General features: G+C 35.8%; 1 protein-coding gene across 11 annotated transcripts in view; it reads right to left on the minus strand.

Annotated features, from left to right (window-relative positions):
* The window catches only part of NOL4 (nucleolar protein 4), a 691,960-nt gene that overhangs the window by 69,592 nt on the left and 601,082 nt on the right, over nt 1-21,286 (minus strand). For all 11 annotated transcript variants that reach the window (XM_070452829.1, XM_070452828.1, XM_070452838.1 and 8 more), the window contains one exon: nt 9,200-9,380. In XM_070452829.1, the coding sequence (XP_070308930.1) occupies nt 9,200-9,380 (181 nt within the window). The remainder of the gene's footprint in view (nt 1-9,199; nt 9,381-21,286) is intronic.

Below are 21,286 nucleotides of genomic sequence, written 5' to 3' on the forward strand. Positions count from 1 at the left end.
AAGGCTATGGTTTTTCCGGTGGTCATGTATGGATGTGAGAGTTGGACTGTGAAGAAAGCTGACTGCAGAAAAATTGATACTTTTGAACTGTGGTGTTGGAGAAGACTCTTGAGAGTCCCTTGGACTGCAAGGAGATCCAAACAGTCCATCCTAAAGGAGATCAGTCCTGGGTGTTCATTGGAAGGACTGATGCTGAAGCTGAAACTGCAATACTTTGGCTACCTGATGCGAACAGTTGACTCATTGGAAAAGACCTGATGCTGGGAGGGATTGGGGGCAGGAGGAGAAGGGGACGACAGAGGATGAGATGGTTGGATGACATCACTGACTCGATGGACATGAGTTTGGGTAAACTCTGGGAGTTGGTGATGGACAGGGAGGCCTGGCGTGCTGCAGTTCATGGGGTCACAAAGAGTCAGACACAACTGAGCAACTAAACTGACTGACTGAACTGATAGAGTATTTATATTCCAATACAGGTTTGCAAATATTGTATCTGTTTCAAACTCTGCCATCCATTTATGCTACCAACTCAAATTACCTCCCAGTTTCTCCCTTAATGGTTTGAATTCTGATGGTCTTCTTCTCCTTTATAAATTAAGTCAGATGTATAGCTACTTCAACTTGGTCTCTTGAAAGTTGTTACTTCCTTCCATACATTTTGGAGGATCTCTACAAATTCTAAAATTAAGTATTCTCAAACTTAGATTAACTGGAGTTGTCAGCCATCAGATATGATGTTGGCATCTCATATAATGCTAATTTGCTGCTACGCCTTTTTAGATCTCAAGATTTATGTATATGTATGTAGTTTCTTTCTCCACAGTTCCAAATCTGTTACAGGGAATGACTATTCTGATGTCTTACATGTGAAAAAACAAGCTAAAGATAATACCATTTTAAAAGTCAGAATGCCTGGGGTTCCCAGAATTTATGAAGAAAGTCCCCAAATAAAGGCATTTGCAGGTCTGATCAATCTTGGTGCCCTCCTGTGGTTAAAACAAGCAAAAACTAAACAAAATAAAAACAGCAGTAGCCAATACCAGGGATACAGGCAGAATGTATTTTTTGAGAAGAAATGTTATTTAAAGCTCCTTCACAACATGAAATCAACCATTTGCTTTGCCATCATCACTATAGCTAGAGACCTTTGTCAAATGTGAGCTAGAGAAACTCTTTTTGGTTTAAGTCTAAAGCTGTTTAAGTCTAAAGTCTAGACTAGTCTTTGCTCCCCTCACTCAGTTATGCTCAGCCCAAGGCCAAGGCTCAAAGGAAGCCATCTCATTTTTCCTGCAGGCCATTCTGATTATTCTGCTACTCTTGTTTCTTCTCAGTAACACACAATCTGAATTGTTCAAAGTTGTTCTCTGCTATATTCTAAAGAGACTTTAGGGGCTTCCCTGGCGGCTCATGCAACAAGGAACCTGCCTGCAATGAGGGAGACCTGAGCTCGATCTCTGGGTTTGGAAGATCCACTGGAGGAGGGCATGGCAACCCAGTCTAGTATTCTTGACTGGAGAATTCCATGGACAGAGGAGACTGGCAGACTACAGTCCTTGAGGTTGCAAAGAATCGACACAACTGAACGACTAACACTTTCACTTTTCAAAGAGAATTTTATCTCATTATACAAAAAGTCAAAAGATGCATTAACTAAATACCCAAAAAGTCAACATGTATGACCTTGAGCAAGTCACCTATCTTTCCTGGCCTGTTTCTTTCTTAATGGCCCCTAAATAATAAGGAGGTAGATATCAAATTATTTCTCGCATCTATTTCACTTTTATCATTCAATGGTGGTGAAGCTTTTTTGTGGGGAGACTTAAAGACAAGTTAATCATTCAAGCTGATTTAGAAAAGGCAAAGGAACCAGAGATAAAATTGAAAACATAGAAAAAGCAAGGGACTTCCAGAAAAATATCTACTTCTGCTTTACTGACTAAGCCAAAGCCTTTGACTGTGTGGATCACAACAAACTGGAAAATTCTTCAAGAGATGGGAATGCCAGACCACCTTACCTGCCTCCTGAGAAATCTGTATGCAGGTCAAGAAGCAACAGTTAGAACTGGACAAGGAACAACAGGCTGGTTGCAAATTGGGAAAGGTTGTATATTGTTACCCTGAGTATTTAACTTATATGCAGGGTACATCTTGCAAAATGCCAGGCTATGTGAAGCACAAACTGGAATCAAGATTGCCAGGAGAAATATCAGTAACCACAGATATGCAGATGACACCACCTTTATGGCAGAAAGAAAAGAGGAACTAAAGAGCCTCTTCATGAAAGAGAAGAGTGAAAAAACTGGCTTGAAACTCAGCATGCAAAAAAAAAAAAAAAAAAAAAAAGAAGATCATGGCATCTGGTCCCATCACCTCATGGCAAATAGATGGGGAAACAATGGAAACAGTGACAGCCTTTATTTTCTTGGGCTCCAAAATCACTGCAGATGGTGACTGCATCCCTGAAATTAAAAGATGCTTGCTCCTTGGAAGGAAAGTTATGACCAACCTAGACAGCATATTAAAAAGCAGAGGCATTACTTTGCCAACAAAGGTCCATCTAGTCAAAGGTATGGTTTTCCAGTAGTCATGTATGGATGCGATAGTTGGACTATAAAGAAAGCTGAGCATGGAAGAATTGATACTTTTGAAATGTGGTGCTGTAGAAGACTCTTGAGAGTCCCTTGGACTGCAAGGAGATCTAATCAGTCAATTCTAAAGGAAATCACTCCTGAATATTTGTTGCAAGGACTGATGCTGAAGCTCCAATTCTTTGGCCACCTGATGCAAAGAACTGACTCATTTGAAAAGACCGCGATGCTGGAAAAGATTGAAGGCAGGAGGAGAAGGGGACGGCAGAGGATGAAATGGTTGGATGGCATCACTGATTTGATGGACATCGGTTTGAACAAGTTCTGGGTGCTGATGGCACGGGAGTTGAGGCCTGGAGTGCTGCAGTCCATGGGGTTGCAGACATGACTGAGAAACTGAACTGAACTGAACTGATAACCTCATCATAGCACCATAGTATCTATATTTGAGTGGCAAATTTATGGAAATCATTTTCTAATAAAACTACTTTCTATAAGAACAGTCCCTGGGGCTTCAAAGAGTTGAAAATGACTGAGCGACTGAACTGAACTGATAAGAACTGCTCACTTGTATGGCTGCATACTTGGAACCTATACCAGATTTCCTATGTTGCTTTTTACCATCACTGAACAATACAACTGGGGATTTAATAATAGCATATTGTGATTAAACATGTATGTATATGTTTATGTGCTCTGTGGTACATGCTTCAAGGGACAAATTCAGGATGCTATTCAAGTTATGACTGTACCTGATCTAGACCTGCAGAGTTCAGGATTTAAAAAACGAGCAATAAATGAGAGATGTGGGAGTAAAAAATGATCAAAGAAAACTTCAGGAGGGAGGATCCTGAGGCATGAAGAGCTAGCTAATATCATTTTTCTAAGAACAATGAGAGCCTATAGAAGGGTTTTAGATATTGAAGTGATGTGATCAGGTTTTCCTTTCCTTAAAGATTACTCTGATTTCTCTGTGGAGAATGGGTAGAAAGGCAAGAAGACTTTTGGAGTCCTGCTAATTAATAATCCATAGCAGCATTTCCCCTTTAATTTCCCTCTCAAATTTTACTCTTGATTGGCAGTTCCTCCAAAGTTCTCTCTTCTCAAAAAAACTCTTTAAAAATATTCTCACTTGTGTCTTGAATCTTTTCCCTCACTGTATATAGTATCTTTCTCTTTACCAGTAGCTCCCTGCCTTTTTTATGAAAACATGATGCTTGCTCCAACTTGCTGAATAAATCAAAGGAACAAAATGGGACAGGAAATATATAATCTCACAGGATTGTGCTCAAAAGAGTCTCATGCTTTATTTAATGCTGTGCTGTTACCATCTTGAAATTCTTCATTCTTAAATACGAGGCCCCACATTTTCATTTGGCATTGGGCTCCCACAATTATTTTGACATTTAGTGAGTAAAGATAAATTATTTTGGTTGTGTTTGAGTAGAGGTAAACATTTGTTCTATATTCTTCTATATGTCATTTCCTTGTCCAAAGCTTTGGCCACTTCATTTTTAGTATCACCATGATAATCTAAGTTACCATTCTCTTTTCCTGATATTACATCAGTAATTAATATTAGGCAAAATAGACTTTTATAAGGTTTTTAGATAAAAAGGGGAATATTTTACAAGAACAAAGCATCAGTCTGTCAAGAAGATATAATAATATAAGCAATGCGTCTGTGTGTGAGTTGTGTCCAACATTTGAGACCCTATGGACTGTAGCCCACCAGGCTCCTCTGTCCATGGGATTTCCCAGGCAAGAATAGTGGAGTGGGTTGCCATTTCCTTCTCCTTCTTCCCCACCCAGGTTTCCAACCCGCGTCTCCTGCATTGGTGGGCAGAATTTACCACTGAGCCACCTGGGAAGCAGTATAAACAATATATGTACATAATGACTGACAAATGAATGAGACAGAACTGGCAGAATTGAAGGCAAAAATAAATGATTCAACGATGGTAGTTGGAGATCTCAATACCATTTTTTCAATACTGGCAATAACTAGGCAGATGATCAACAAGAATATAGAAGATTTCAGCACTGTAACCCAACTATGCCTACTACATATTTACAAAATATCCTACTACCTATGGTAGAATAAACATACTTCTCAGGAACATGTGGAACATTCCCCAGGATAGACCACAATGCAGGTCATTAAGCCAGCTTCAATAAACTTGAAAGGACTGAAATTTTTCAAAGTCATCGACAGAAAGAAATTTGGGAAATTCACAATTATATGGCAATTAAATCACATATTTGTAAATAATCAATGGATCAAAGAAGAAATGATACAGGAAATTACAAGATACTTTGAGGTGAATGAAAGCAAAAACACAACATACCAAAACTTCTGTAATACGGATAAGGCAGTGCCTAGAAGGAAATTTATAGCTGTAACCCACTCCAGTACTCTTGCCTGGAGAATTCCATGGACAGAGGAACTGGGCAGGCTATACAGTTCATGGGATCACAGAGTCAGACACGACTGAGCAACTAACTTTCACTATCAAATGCCTATATGCAAAAAGATTAAAAAAAAAACTTCAAATAAATGTCTTAACTTTTCAGGTTAAGACATTGGAAACAAAGAGCAAACTAAGTTTAATGTAAGCAAAGTGAAGGAAATAATAATAAATAGGGGAGTTGAAATCAGTGAAATAGAGAATGGAAAAGCCATAAAGAAAATCAATGAAACAAAATGTTTGCTCTTTGAAATGATCAAGAAAACTGACAAAACCTTTATCAAGAGTCACCAAGAAGAAAGAGAACACTTAGATAACTTGAATCAGAAATGACATTAGGAGCATCACTACTAACCTTACAAAAATTAAAAGGTTTGTGAAAGAAGACTATGACACTTGTATCAATAAATTAGATACTTCTGGTGAATGGATCAACTCCTGAAAACATACAAACTATCTAACTGTAGTTTAAAGAAGAAAGAGACAATATAAGTCGCCCTCTAACAAGTAAATAGAGATTGATTTAGGAAACAAAATCCTTCCAGAAAAGCCCAGGCACAGATATCATCAAATTCTATCAAATATTTAAAGAATTAATATCAATACTTCACAGACTATTCCAAAATAATAGAAAACATATAAAATAATGTTTTAAGGAAAACATTCCTTCTATAATAGCATCACAAAGGGAAATACTTAGCAGTAGAATTAATGAAAGAAGTGCAAAGTTTGTATTGTAAATACTGTAAGACTTGTTGAGAGACATTCTAAAAACTGAAAGAGCCCATGTTCAGCCTGTAATTTCTTTAAAATGTTAAACATGGACCACAGGTATGCATCAGCAATTCCACTCTCAGGTATTCTCCCAAATAAATGATAACATATATATATATATATATATATATATATATATATATATATACACACACACACACAACATTTTATGTAAATGTGTATGACAGCATTATTCATAGTAATCCCAAAGTGGAAAACACCAAGTGCCCATCAGCTGAACTAAACAATTGATATATTGCTAAACAAAATATGACATATCCACAGAATGGAACATCATTTGGCAATAAAAAATGAAGCACTGATACATGCTCTAACATAGATGTACCTTGAAAACAGCATCTAAGTGAAAGAAGCCAGACACAGAAGACCACATACTGTATGACTCATTCATTTATGTGAAATTTCCAGGCTGGGAGAGTTTCCAGAGAAAGTAGATTAGTGTTTACCAAGGGCTGTCACTTCCTTCCTTCCTTGCTTCCATTATATTCCATTACAGATTGCAAGCTCAGTGGTTTACAATGTGGCCTCTGATGTCAGAATGTCAAATCCTGGCCCCTTCCCTTCCCTTATTAAAGAGGGATTTGGGGCAAGTCACTCATCTTCTCTGAGCCTCACAAAATAGGTTTCAATCACGTTAGAAAAAAAGGAAGTAGTACCTAGGCAAGATATTTTCAAGTGGGGGCAAGTTCAGTTTTATAAAAAATTTCTCCCAAATTGCAGAATATATCTCATAGGATTGTATAAGGATTAAACAGAGACTACATGGAAACACCATAATGATTTCAGAAGTGGTAGTTAGTGTTATTAATTAAAGTTCAATAAATTAATTTCATAAAATGAACAATCTTTTTAAATCTAGAAGACAAAAAATCACGTCATTATTATCTTTAGTGACTCTACTCCCTCCCCCCACCCCAATTTTTTGATTTGGTGGTTAAGTTCTGAGCTACCTATCAGGTTTTACTTGCTATGTAAAATATTTAAAAAGAACATTACTGTTTCTAGCGTTATAGGCTAAGAGAAGGCTTATCTTTTGTTTATGTTTTCCATTTCTGGTCTTAGACTTCCCCTTTCCTGCTGATTTGTTGTTCAAATAAAAATAAACATTGAAAACAACTAAGAAGGCTCACTAGTTGGATTTTGAAAAGATGAATATACACTTGAAGATTTTTCCCCCACCAAAATAAGCTGCTTTTTTTTCTCTTCCACTTCAGGTACCACTCTTTTGAGCTGGAGGTCAGTTGATACAGACTAATGTTCAGTGACTCTGTCCTTAGAGGACTTTTAATTCTAAGGCAGACCAAAGAGCCCGAACCTTGTGTGTTTCCACACATTTTCAGCAGAAAAGATAGGAAGTATGTTTTTCTTTTAAAACCAAACTACACTGAGCTCTCAGTGATACTACCAATTCAACTACAAAATTATGGAGTTTTTGCTTCAACTTATTGATTTCACATCTGTATCTACTTTGCCTCCTGCTGAAAATTCCATCTTTCACTGACACCAACATAATTACAAACTCGTTCTAAACTATAATACACAGACAACATTTCCAAAATAATAATATGATTACTGAAAATAGTTTAAGGTTTTATCATAAGCTTTCACACTGTGGCATCAAATTATGACTGTTGAGATCCCTTGGAAAAGTTCCTCTCTATGGGGTTATGTCAACCACTTATTAAACAGATAAAGTTCATTTGCATAATTTTTATTTCAGTACTAGGGATTCTTCAGATCATATTGTTCCATAATTATGTAAATTGTTTCAGTTAAACTTATAAAACAAAGTATGAAAACCAAGTGTACTCATTCATACATATACATGTTTCCATTCTCTTCCATGTATATGTATGGCTGAGTCCCCTCACTGTTCGCCTGAAACTACCACAACATTGTTAACTGGCTATACCTCAATACAAAATAAAATGTTCAAAGTTACCAAAAAAGAAAAAAAAAGAAAAGAAAATACCACAACCAACTGTAATCAGAGAATAATTCTGGCTTATAGTCCCTTCTTTATTCTGTTCATTTTCCATTCCGGTCTCTATATAAATTTTATATATAAATTTTTAATATATATAAACTTTCTTATGTGGATGCAGTATAATTGAATCAACTAGCCACCTCTTAATGGACATTCTTATTGGTAAGCTTTTTTTGTGCATTTATAAATAACATTGCAACAAATAAATAGCCAAGTGCATATGTCTGGTATTTTTGCCAGTATGTCTTTGAGATAAACTGCTAACAAGAGATTCCTAAAGAAATTTCTGGGTCAAATGGGAAGTGAATATTTAATTTTGTCAGATGTTGTCAGGTTTACTCCAAGTTTTTGCATTTCTACAGGCAAATCTACTCATTTCCCACAGCCTAGTCAAAGAAATATTCTGTAAGTATTTGGACTTTTGTTAATCTGACAGATAGAAGCTGCATCTCTCTTACTGGAAGTGAGTGAGTTTGAGTAGCTATACCTGGATTTAAGGTCATTTGCATTGCTTTCTATGAGAAGTGCATGTTCATATTTATAGCCTTATTTATTAAATATGTAGTTTTGAGTATTTCTTTTTAGAAGAGCTTCATGTATTGGCAGCTAGTAATTTTTCAGTTTATCATTTAATTTTTACTTTATGTATTTTGTGTGTGTGTGTGTGTATGATGGAACATATTTTCCCCTGGATTTTAAGTAGTTTTACAGTTTATAAAACTGGATTTTATAGTTTAGGAAAACTTTTCCTACAACCCAGTGATAGGAAAGTCACCCATGTACAGAATTCCGAATAGATGTATGACTTTACATTACACATGTGGAATTTATTCTGGTATAGAAGCTCAAGAAATTTCTAAAAATTCATCGACAAGCTTTTGGCTAGAGATCCATGGTTTGTTTCTGTGTGTTGTTTCAGTTTTTATCTTCTTACTTAAAAAAAACTGTGTATGTTTCAATAAATCAATAAAGCTCCAGGTACCTCAAATTTTCCAAATTAAAAACCTCTTTGAACATTGAGAAAATGTGTCATTATTTTTGATGAGTACATTACAGCTTCAAGGAAAGAATGTGTGACTATTTGGTTAAAAAAAATTGCTATTTCTCTAGTTGAGATTTTTGAGTTTAAAACAGCAATTGTTCAGTTCCTTAATAGTGCTGCTACATATATATAGAAACAGCAACGGAATAGGGAGATGTCCTTGTAGGCAGGTGGACATTATGTGTTAAATGGTCTTGTTTTCAGCAGATTGGCACTGACTATTGCTTATAACACTGAAATCCATTTTTTCTCTCAAGTTTAGGGAATTTAATACCCACAAATTGACAGAAAAACATAATATGTAATAAAGACTCACCACTACTAGATGCATCATTCAGATTTAGCAGCCCCCCTCCGAGCCCTCTGTAACTATGGTAACTGTAGGTCCCATTTCCGTTGATGTACAACACCTCCTGGGAGCCAGGAACCGCTGAGGTTGAGTAAGTGCCCTGGGCTGCCTCCGCTTTACACTGTTTGTCTGTTGGAGCAGACTCATCCTGCAATGACAATAGCATTTCATTATTTATCAAATCACCACACTATTTCATCTTGAACAGGGCTATCTTATTGTTGTCTACGTGTCTGCACTGAACAAGAAAAATATAGTCAACATTAAATCAGTACATATGCACATTTTCAACAACTTTGCTGAAAACTAAAAAAAGGAAAGCAAAGTAACAATGTGAGACAGATTGGAGATAGAGCAATTTACAATTTCCAACTGAATTTAAAATTACATGAAGAGAGTTGTTCACAATAGCCAAGAGAAGGAAGTAGCCTAAATGTCCACTGACAGATGAATAGCTAAAAAAATATGGTATATAAATACAATGCAATATTATTCAGTCTCAAGAAGAGAAGAAAACCCTGTCATAGCCTACCACATGAATGAATCTTGAGGATATAAAGCTAAGTGAAATAAGTCAATCACCAAAAGATAAACATTGCATAATTCCCTTTATTTTAGATAAATTAGTCAAGCACACAGAAACAAAGTAGGGCCTAGGAGGAGGGGAGGTCAGGAGTTGTTCATTAGGTGATTCAGTCATGCAGAATTCGGGGAATGATTCTGGGGAATCCCTTGCATAAAAATGTGCATGTGGCTGACAATACTGGAAATTGTTGGGAGAGTGAAAACCACTGGGCTGTGCAGTATTTTTTCTGTAGAGATATGCAGCCACTGCAACTTTGAAAGAAGGCAAAATATTCTATACTTGAAAGCAACTTTGAGGTTCTGGAGAAGGGGCTGGGCTTCCCTAGTGGTTCAGCTGGGAAAGAACAGGTCTGCAATGCAGGAGACCTGGGTTTGATCCCCGGGTTGGGAAGATTCCCCTGGAGAAGGGAACGGCTACCCACTCCAGTATTCTGGCCTGGAGAATTCCATGGACTGTACAGTCCACGGGGTCACAAAGAGTCAGAGACGACTGAGCGATTTTCACTTTCACTCAAACAATTCCATCATGAGGGTAACTTCCTAGTTTCCTGATTGAAAACAGCTTGGGCAACGTGGTAAAATTGGAGTTTCTAGTTTAAAAAAATTAGTGGCTCCTATGATACATTCCCAATTTATTTTTCTGGGTTTGGAAAATGACAATAAAATACACCTATTGGAGAAGAGTTTCTTAAAGATGACTAGAAAGGGAGAAGGAAGAAGGCATTGTCTCCCACAATATTTTCCCTCTGAATCTTTGTGTGATGGAATTAGTTTGAATTATTAAGCATGCTACTTTTTAAATGTGCCTCAGTCTTTTCAATATTAACTGTTATTCCAAACCACAGAAACTGCACTGAGCAGGCAGATAATTAATTCCATGAATAATCAAAATAGGCCTTGTAGGGAGTCATTTGTATTCAAACACAGACTTTCACTATTAATGTTTTGGTAGTCCACTATATGTTAACAAATATAAAGTATCAAAATCCTAATAGAATCTGTTCAGCAGTGTATTTTGGGCAAAAGTTTAATATAAAGTTAATTCATGTTTTTCACATGAGTGATTACTATTATTGGTTTCAAAGAAGCATAGATTTTAATGACATAAAAAATAAATATCCCCTGGAGTCACATTTTATCTTTATAAGCAACTTTTAATAATCATTAGCTCCTGAAGTTCTCAAAGCTGACAGCTTGCTCCCTAGGTTGCTATGAAGATTATTTTCAAAAGAGGAATATATTAATATCCTACAAGACTGCAAATCTAGGGATAAAACACATTTTATTCATCAGAAACCTGAAAAATCCTGTCCCAGATTTTACAGGACACAGTTCAAATTTTCTTTAAAATTCCACAAAAATGATGCATCAACATGATGAAATGACCACCAGCATTGCCAGCGTTGTATGAGACAATGCAGAATTGTTTTGATTCAGATTTCTTTTGATTAAAAATATACAACAGATGAAACAGTTATGGTGATTTCTATAATTAGGGTCTGGTCTTATCAATAGACATCTGATTTATGTACATAAATATGCAATTCAAATTTGAAAAACTGGGCTTAGACTAGGACAGGTGATTACTTATAGATGGAGAGCAAGACTGGAAATTATTTAGAACAGTAGGCATTGCTTGATCATGACCCTCTCATTCACACACTGGGAAGATTGGCCTGTATCCTTTGTACTCTATCTACAGAAACTGGACAGGACAAGCTTGAGTTTGCTGAACCTGATCTGGTACGTGACAATACAGATTGAATTCCTAACTCACTTCAAATGCTAAAGGAATCCTTTGCACAGGTATCTTATATAGACATGTTTTTTTTAAAAATTAAATTTGACTGATTCAACTTTAAGTTGACCTACTCAAGTGTTGACAATAGGTTTCATCAACATTGCATTTATATTTCCCCAGAACTTAAATTTTTCTTAGATTTTATACTCTCTACTATCTGTTAAATATGCTGCATATTTTCATTAACTTTTCTCTGCCTATAAATATTATCAGCAAACGGCAAATATTTCTGCTTGATTCAGTAATCCGGATACTTCTGTTTTCCTTTACCTTACATTTTTTTTTTTTATAGCAACTGGAGATGAAAGGCATTTTGCATCAACATGAAATTATACTTTTAGTTCATCATTGAGATGATCTAGGTACAAGTGATGAGTTTTTTTTAAGGTAAAAAAAAATTGCATAGACCTCAAACAAGTTTATCACTGCAAAAATGTATGTCATTTAGGCATCAATTTACTTGAACTTCCTATAAGATTGTTATTTGAGTTCTCCTGTCTTTACAAGGTCTTTGTAGTCTGTATGATAGTAGCATTTTTACTTAAGTTACTGCTCTAAATTTTCTTTGCTCTTCAATTATGGATGATGCGAGGGAGTGCAATTTATTTCATGTATAAACTGCTGGAAAACCTCTCTACCTTATGAAAGTGTCTCTTCTTCCACTTCATAGCAAGTGTTTCAGAACTATGCACATGTGGATAAGAATTTGCAGTGAAATTCGTAAAAGATCTGAGAAAACCAGAGCTCTAATTTAAAATGCTTTCTTGCTAAGGCAAAACAGTCCGCACTTAATGTAAACGTGCTTACTACTTACGATGATAAGAAGTGATTTATGATGTCATCAAAACACACACACACACACACACACACTCATGTATATAATAACACTCAGGCAGTAACTCCTTTCATATAGTTAAGAGGATCCACACAGTCTCCACTTGGCCACACAAATGATCAAGATGGCAACACAGGAAATTGAGAAGACGGCTCTTTGCAAAGATGCGGCCAAACCCACTAGGAAAGGTAACAATGGAAGATATATTTTGACAAAATCTAAATGTTATAATGATAAGATGGGAAATAAGAGAGAAGATAGATTTTGTTTCCAACCTGAGAAACCAAAGTCATAGCAGGAGAACTTTCACCAAGAGTTTTAATAAGGTGTTCCCAGACAGGTTATGTTAACAAACTGTGGTAATATTTACACACACACACACACACACACACACACACACACAGACATGATTTTATGAACAATATATGCTTGAGAACTATTGACTTAAAAATACAGAAAAAATACAGTCCTTAACCTGATATGCAAAGATACATGGCTGGCAAGAAGTAACCTACTACACCGCAAAGCTATCTACTCTTAAATTCTTCCTGATGGTCATAACATTTTATAATTACAAGGGTTGAGAATTCACACTTTTAAACTGCAATCTTAAATGTAACACTACGCTATTTAGTTACAGACCAAAAATATCAAATAAAAAAAGATGTTATTTTTTCTATAGGTTTCTAATACTTAATTTTGAGTTCTGTTGTTAACATGATCAAAATGAAAATTTAAAAGTAATATTCCTTTGAGGTCATAAAATGTGATTGCAGATAAAACTGTTTTGGCCATTAGTTTTCATATGTATAGCATAATATTTTTCACCTCAGAAAATTCTTTCAGTTTTAACCAAGCAGTACCAAACTGGTATATTTCACATTAAATTGTAATAAAGTCTGTGAATAAGAAAGATTTTATTTTAGTCATGGTATCTTGGTTTCACCTCAGTGTTCATCTTTAGTTATTTTTAACAATCTACACTTAGAACAATTCAAAACATTTTTTACAAAATCCTTTTATTTGCAACTGGGCTTTTTTGATTTAAATAACAACTTCCTTAAATCATTTTTTTTCTTAATCTTCTTTAATACAATATTCCCTTTTGGTAAGAGAGTGACAATACTCTATCTGGTGATTCTGTGGCATATGTGGTTTCTGATATTACCTATGTAATATAACTGTTACTCTTAAATTCTCACTTCAACTTCCGTCTTCCCTCTTAGGTTCGTGCCTGAATTTCTTAGTATTCAGTTACACCATTTAATACTTTGAAATTAATTTATTTTCTCTTTCCTCCAGAGACCCCTTGCACAAATTTTTAATTAAAAAACAAAATAATATCTATTCTATTAGCAGTGTTTCTTGTTCTATTTATTACACCATGCCAAGATTTTTTTCTTTTCTTACACAGGTTTCTTTCAGTCAAATAATACCCAAGCCCTCTCAGCTCCATCTTGGAAATGACCCTCACTGGCACACATCTGAGAAACACTTGCTAATACATAATACAGAGCCGCAAAATCCCTCCTCCCCTTCACTTCCTGTCCACATCTCCTCAAATGTATCTTTTAAAAATTACTTATCATGTTGATCTCTTTAAAATCTCCTGAGATTTCTTATTTCCTATAGCACAAAACCCAAAGCTCCTGGCATCTAAAGCCTTTCAGAGTTTGAGAACAATCTTTCCAGCCACATCTTTTGTCACTTCTCAGGCATTCTATACTCTGGTCATAATTTAAGCTGAAAAAATAAATCTTACCAGTGTAATAGTCTGAGTTACCTAAATTGCCCCATATGTGCACTGATATAGAGAAAGCTTCTTACCTGTAACTATTGTCTGTGTTACAGTCTCTGATGATGGTCTGTCATCGAATTTTTAATCTTTTTTCCAAAATTTTTACATATATATCTAATGATGAATGACAAAATAAAATTTGCTTTCTAGTACTTTATAATCCGGAGAAGGCAATGGCACCCCACTCCAGTACTCTTGTCTGGAGAAGCCCATGGACGGAGGAGCCTGGTGGGCTGCAGTCTATGGGGTCACACAGAGTCGGACACGACTGAAGTGACTTAGCAGCAGCAGCAGTACTTTATAAAAACCTTTGTGTGAAATCAGACTTTTATGTAGGTAAAGCAGACTTAGGTATGCCTTTCATCAAAAGGAAGAAAAAGGATGGTATTTTCCTTACTCATCTAAATTACACATTGACAAAGTATCTTATCTCTGAATTTCTAGTCTATCCCCTAGACAGGGCTTCCCAGTCAGCGCCAGTGGTAAAGGAAAAAATCTACCTGCCAATGCGGGAAACATCAAAGACAAGGGTTTGATCCTTGGATTGTGTAGACCCCCTGGACAAAGGCATGGTGACCCACTCCAGTATTCTTGCCTGGAGAATCCCACGGACAGAGGAGCCTGGCGGGCTACAGCCCATACGGTCACAAAGCGTCAGACAGGACCGAAGCAACTTAGCACACAAGCATATCCCCTAGACACCTTTAAACAAAAGAAGTTGGGCCTATTTATCTGAAATTCTTGTATCTCTGCTACTGTATACAATTATCTTTATGAAAAATGCATGGAAAGCAAATAGAAAGTAATAAAGACTTTAACTGAGTATATAAATTAGTTCTTTAGTTCTCAGATTGCTAGAGATCAAAGACCTTGAACCAAATATCCCACTGAAGATGAGGTCTAAAAAAATACCAAAACAATTCAAAGAATTAGAAATTTCTCCAAAACAAGATTCTAAACCCTATAGCTACGCTAGAATATGCTATAAAAATATTTCAGATGAAATAAAAATTCAGAACAAAAAACATTACAGTTTTGATAAAAATTCAGGACAAATGTGTGTGTGTGTGAACGTGCATGCTCAGTCGTGTGTCTGACTCTTTGCAACCCCATGGACTATAGCCTGCCAGGCAAGAATACTGGAGTGGGCTGCCATTTCCTATTCTATTCAGAATAAATATTTTTAGCAATTAGGTTTTGAGAAGCACAATGGAAGTCAATAAGATTTTTTTAGAGTAGTTAACCATTAGCTACTACATAAGAATCATATTAGCATGGTGATATCAGAAGATTAAGGCTAATATCTGCATAATGGCTAACTAGAGTAGGTTGTTAGGCAGTTTAGGAGAGGTGTATTATTTTATCAACAATGTGATCAAATTTGATACATAAAGCATGTTTTTAAAAGGATTTAACTAGATTCTGTTACTTAATTTTAGCCTGATAAGATGTCTATGTTTTTATTTTGTCCACATCTAACAGTAGATTTTTGCCTGGGAAATCCCATGGACAGAGGAGCCTGGAAATATATATTATTGCTTAATGCTAAAATAAATTCATGAGTTTTAATGCTGTTTTTGATTGTAACATTTTAGATCAAATAAAAAATAGCACATGTCATTTTAAAAGATAAATTAAGAGAAACAAACTGACTTTCTTTTTATTTCTGTGAATATAAGTTTTCCCAAAGTACAAGGTTAGACTTCAATTTATGTTAAAACTATGGTTGAATACACTGTCACAAACAGCTACAAAAACATAAACCAACAAATCTCAGACCAAAGTACTTGAAAAATGATCACTCAGATACAATTTATTTATCCCAGATGTCAGTTACCCTAAATCTTCTAAGTATAGTTGTGGGAGGTATTACTACTGGATTAAGAAAATTAGGCTCAATGGGAAAAAGAGATTTGAAAAATACAATGAAAGCTTTTTTAAAAAAGAAAACTTGGCCATGGCAGAAATTTTTTATTTTTTCATATTTCTTTTTGAGTAAGTACAAAAACTTGACTAATGATGTACAAAACTTGACTAATGATGTTATTTCAACACTGATGTCGGGAGGTAATCATAGGTGGGTTTCAAAATTAGAAACAGGTGTGCTAGCATGGTCGAATGAGCAGAACAAAGAAAAATCCCTTCTGAATGCCATCTACATAATAAATTCCTTCACAGCTACTATTGAAGAACATTATGTTCAATCAGACAGTAAACATAATTCCATCTGAATTGTACATCTTGAATGAGCCATATAATTGAGATCTTAATTTCCAAACATACTGGGATAAAAACTTACAGGTTATTATAATTTAATTTAAACTGGGTGTAAGAATTACCTATCTATTTTGATATTTCAAGTATATTCATCATGAAATAGTCAAACTAAGGTAATGAGAAAGCCATCAAAGTGGTGATGCCTGCATCACTGAGTGATAATACTTTTAATGTGAAATTAAATTTTAAAGGAAACATGTGTGAGACAATATGAAATGATATAAAAATAATCTAGGGATGAATTTAAAACACATCACTGATGTCTGACTACATGCTGGTGTTATGTGTACAAGTAAGTAAAATATTCTTTTGTTAACTTTCCTTTCCTTGATAATACTGCTTTTGATTTACCATGTATAGTGTTATACAAATACAGAGATCTCATGTACTATGTTGACTGTGGGTGGAGGGTATATAAGAAGAAGAGAAATAGAATTGTTGACATATTTCTTCAAATTTAAAGTTTCTAATTTTCTTTCCATTTAGTATAAAAAACTAATTATTCAAGGAGTCAGTAATTTTTAGGAGTCCTCTATCTTCTCAAAAATACAGACAATTAAGCTCATTAGTGTTCCTGAACATACTTGAATTTGAAAAGTAGTGGTAACATTTTCCTTACAATATTGGATTACTTTACCCTGCTGCTGCTGCTAAGTCACTTCAGTCATGTACTTTACCTACTCCACAATAAATTTTGGTAGCATCAGTATAGCTCAGCTTCTTTTTCCCTTCCATTTTTATTCTCCTGCTCATTTCTCTGCATAATTTCCTTGCAAGATTTAATTCCATTTATGAGTTCATCTACCCCTTTACACCAAAGGCCTCTAAACCTAAATCCTATAATTAAGATCTCTTCCCAGGTCCACATTTTCAACTACCTACTGGACATAAATAACTGCATGCCCCACAAGTGCATCCCACTGAGTATGTATTTCATGTTATCTTCCCCCAGCTCCTAATTTTCCAGCCGTAATATGCTCCACCTCCTCATTTCTTGATTTTGATAAATGACACTTTCATCTGTCTGCAGTCTCCTGAGTGAGAGACTTGTGTCATATTCAACAGGCTCCTTTTTATTATCTCATAGGTACAATCCAGGACAAAATTTTATAAAGCCATTTTATTTCCTGGTGAATTATTTAAACAATGTTCTATTGAATCCCTTCTATTCCCTGGGCTACACATTCAGCAAGCAGGTGAAGACAGATCATCCGATTCCTGCCCTCCAGAGACGTATAGAGGTGTGAGGTGGGAAAGAGACTAGACAAGAGGAAGAAATAAAAAATATATATGTTATAATACTAAGTTCAGAGAGCAGTGTCTATTAAAAATAAAATTAAATAGTTACATAAAAGAATTATTGGAGACGGGTATTCAGGAGGGTAAATCTTTCTGAGAAAAATACATAAGCCCATCAGCCAAGAAACAGAATGATAAAGAAGAGGCAGTCATGTGAAGATAGACGGGACATGTGCCTGTGTATGTGAACATCGCACTGAGTCCATTCTACACTGGATATGAAATAGTCCTCATATCCAAAGACATCTGACTAGGATTCCCAGGGTTTGGCTAAATAAGGTCAGGTAAGCATCATAAAGCTTAGACTAGAATTTGCCTTACAATAAGAAATCATATCAACACATGTTTTTTGCTGGTGTACTGAATATTCTCAACTTCCCTCTCTAGATGCGCTCTTAAACATTGCTTCCTGGGTGTATAACCACCATGAACTTAACAGTTGGGTTCACCTGCTCTCTGACTGCTAGGGATTCATCAAAGGAGGCCCTGACACGAGTTTAGAGGACAGCATGGGGTATCTATCCCCTAGCACTCTCTCCTGCCACACGACAGTCGGGGAGCCGCTCTGCTCCTGAATCCTACCAGACACCCTCTTGTACAGGGCTTTGGTTCCCATCGTGTTGTGCTAACAGTTCCCTTCCACTGCCCCTCCTGGCTTCCCTCACTTGCTGGTCCCAGGGTGCTCAACCATCTCTTCTTGATTTCCTCAGCCCTTCTCATATCTATATAAATAGTCCCTTTACTAGACAGTCTTCAGTTACTCTTTTGAACAGGTTATCTCTCCTCTGCAAGAAACCAGAATGACATAATTCTGTTCACTATTGAGCCAACCAGTGGAGCATCAGTACACTTTTGTATCTGAAGTTTTATTCCTTCAGTGTTAAAATTCTTTTTTCGTGTGGTGTTTGCGTTCCCAGACACTATTTCTACTTTTTCCCAAAGTGTCTAACACAAACATAAAACTTCTTGGACTATTTTCCATATTACTCATCAAGGGATTCATCAGTCCCATATTCCCCTCTGTACTCTCTCTTTATTCCAGTATGGAAAGAGGATTCCCTAGGCCTGTGAGATGCTACAGGATATAGTATCATCCATTATATTCTTCTCTCCCATTTTGTATTTTCTCCTCTTGGAGTAACTTCTTCCTTGGGTTATGTTCTTGTTTCACTGGAGAATATTCTCCAATAATCTCCTGAGAAAGGCTACACTTTATAAAATAGACTCCAAGTATTTTAAATTACTTTTACCCTCATGCTTCATTGATAATTTGGCTGGATATAAAATTTTCTACAGAAGTTTGCAAGTTTGGCTCCCATATGTTTTAGTGTTAAGAATGGTTTTTCTGGTTAACATCTGTTGGCTTTCTGATTATTTATGCATGATTTATTTTTCTTCCCTCTCTGGACTGTTCAAATTTATCTCTTTATCTCATGTGTTCTTAAACTTACATGATGATGTGATTGACATAAGTGCATTTACTGTCCTGATAACTTTATGGGCTTTTTCATCATAGTAATGCAGGTTCTTCACTTTTGTGGAAAAAGTATTTTTGATAACTTCTCCCTTGCTATTTTCTCTTTAATCATCCAGATGTTGGGTCTCCTATATTGATCCTTAAAAAAAAAAAACTATTTCATTTTCCATTATTTGCCTAAATTTTTAATGCTTCTGAGCAATTTCCTAAAAGGCTTTCCAGTTCTTAAAATTTTTTTGACAATCATGTATGTTTTTTTAAATTCCAAGAGTTGCATTTTGTTTATTGTTCTTTTTTATGCATTCACGTCTAATTTCAAGGAAACATCTTTTATTTTTCTAAATCTCTCTGAGATTAGGAACTGTTTGCTTCAACATTTTCTTCTATTCTTTGCTTCTGGTATTCTCAGTGCCAGAATCTATAATTCTTTCCCTCTCTGACTCCTCCATTTTTGAGAGAATTCTAGACTCCTTAGTGGAGTGAATAACTAGGCTGCCTGTTTTTGAAACTATACTCCAATAACAAGGGAAAAAAATATGATGAATTTCTCATCCCTTTCCTGAGTGTGTGCAGATTTAAATTTTTAATATTCACTTGCAATTGTTTTACTGGGGTTTTGGAAGAAAGTAGAGATAAAGGAAAGGATTCAATTTTCTATGTCAGAAGATTCATCCTTTTTAACGCTTTAATATATGTATTAGATTACTGGTAGGAAAACTTTTGGAAGTAATGCAATATGTTTAGGATTTAGAGAGCTATATTAAGTGTATCTTTGTATTTAAAATTCTTGTCTTGTGAAGCAGTTTTCTTTTTTTTTTCCATTTATTTTTATTAGTTGGAGGCTAATTACTTTACATCATTGCAGTGGTTTTTGTCATACATTGAAATGAATTAGCCATGGATTTACACGTATTCCCCATCCCGGTCCCCCCTCCCACCTCCCTCTCCACCCGATCCCTCTGGGTCTTCCCAGTGCACCAGGTCCGAGCACTTGTCTCATGCACCCAACCTGGGCTGGTGATCTGTTTCACCCTAGATAATATACATGTTTCGATGCTGTTCTCTTGAAACATCCCACCCTCGCCTTCTCCCAGAGTCCAAAAGTCTGTTCTATACATCTGAGCCTCTTTTTCTGTTTTGCATATAGGGTTATCATTACCATCTTTCTAAATTCCATATATATGTGTTAGTATACTGTAATGGTCTTTATCTTTCTGGCTTACTTCACTCTGTATAATGGGCTCCAGTTATCCATCTCATTAGAACTGATTCAAATGAATTCTTTTTAATGGCTGAGTAATATTCCATGGTGTATATGTACCACAGCTTCCTCATCCATTTGTCTGCTGATGGGCATCTAGGTTGCTTCCATGTCCTGGCTATTATAAACAGTGCTGTGATGAACATTGGGGTGCATGTGTCTCTTTCAGATCTGGTTTCCTCGGTGTGTATGCCCAGAAGTAAAGCAGTTTTCATATGTGAGAAGGCAAACTCTATCTGAAGTTCTCTTTGATCGAAAAAGGAAATTTAAATATGGAAGCAGACAAATCGTTTTACATTATGATGTCAGTTCATTAAACTTCATAAATTAAACATCTTTAGTTTATAAGTTCATTTAAAAACTTTGTTAATAGTGGTAAGAGACAACTCATGCTAAACTTATCTCACTTGCTTTATGAAAGAACTCCTAACCAAAAGGTAGATTGTGGTGGTTTTCTAAACATAGAACAAAGCAGGTGACAAAAGAAAGCGGAGTTGCTTAAAGACACCACCATGTGGATGGCTCACATCTAACAGAACAACCACATCCCAGACTGATGAATGAACTGGTGCGACAAGAGGAAAGGTCTTTAGAAGGCATTGTCACAGGGTTTTGCCCTAAGCTTTATGCTATTCACTGTTTGAACTGAGACACATACATATGCTGATAAAACACTGAACAATTTGGGTGATAACAAGGAACAGGATGTGAGGATGGAAGG

The sequence above is a fragment of the Odocoileus virginianus genome, chromosome 22 (genome assembly GCF_023699985.2).
Source record: "Odocoileus virginianus isolate 20LAN1187 ecotype Illinois chromosome 22, Ovbor_1.2, whole genome shotgun sequence".
NCBI classification, from domain to species: Eukaryota; Metazoa; Chordata; class Mammalia; order Artiodactyla; family Cervidae; genus Odocoileus; species Odocoileus virginianus.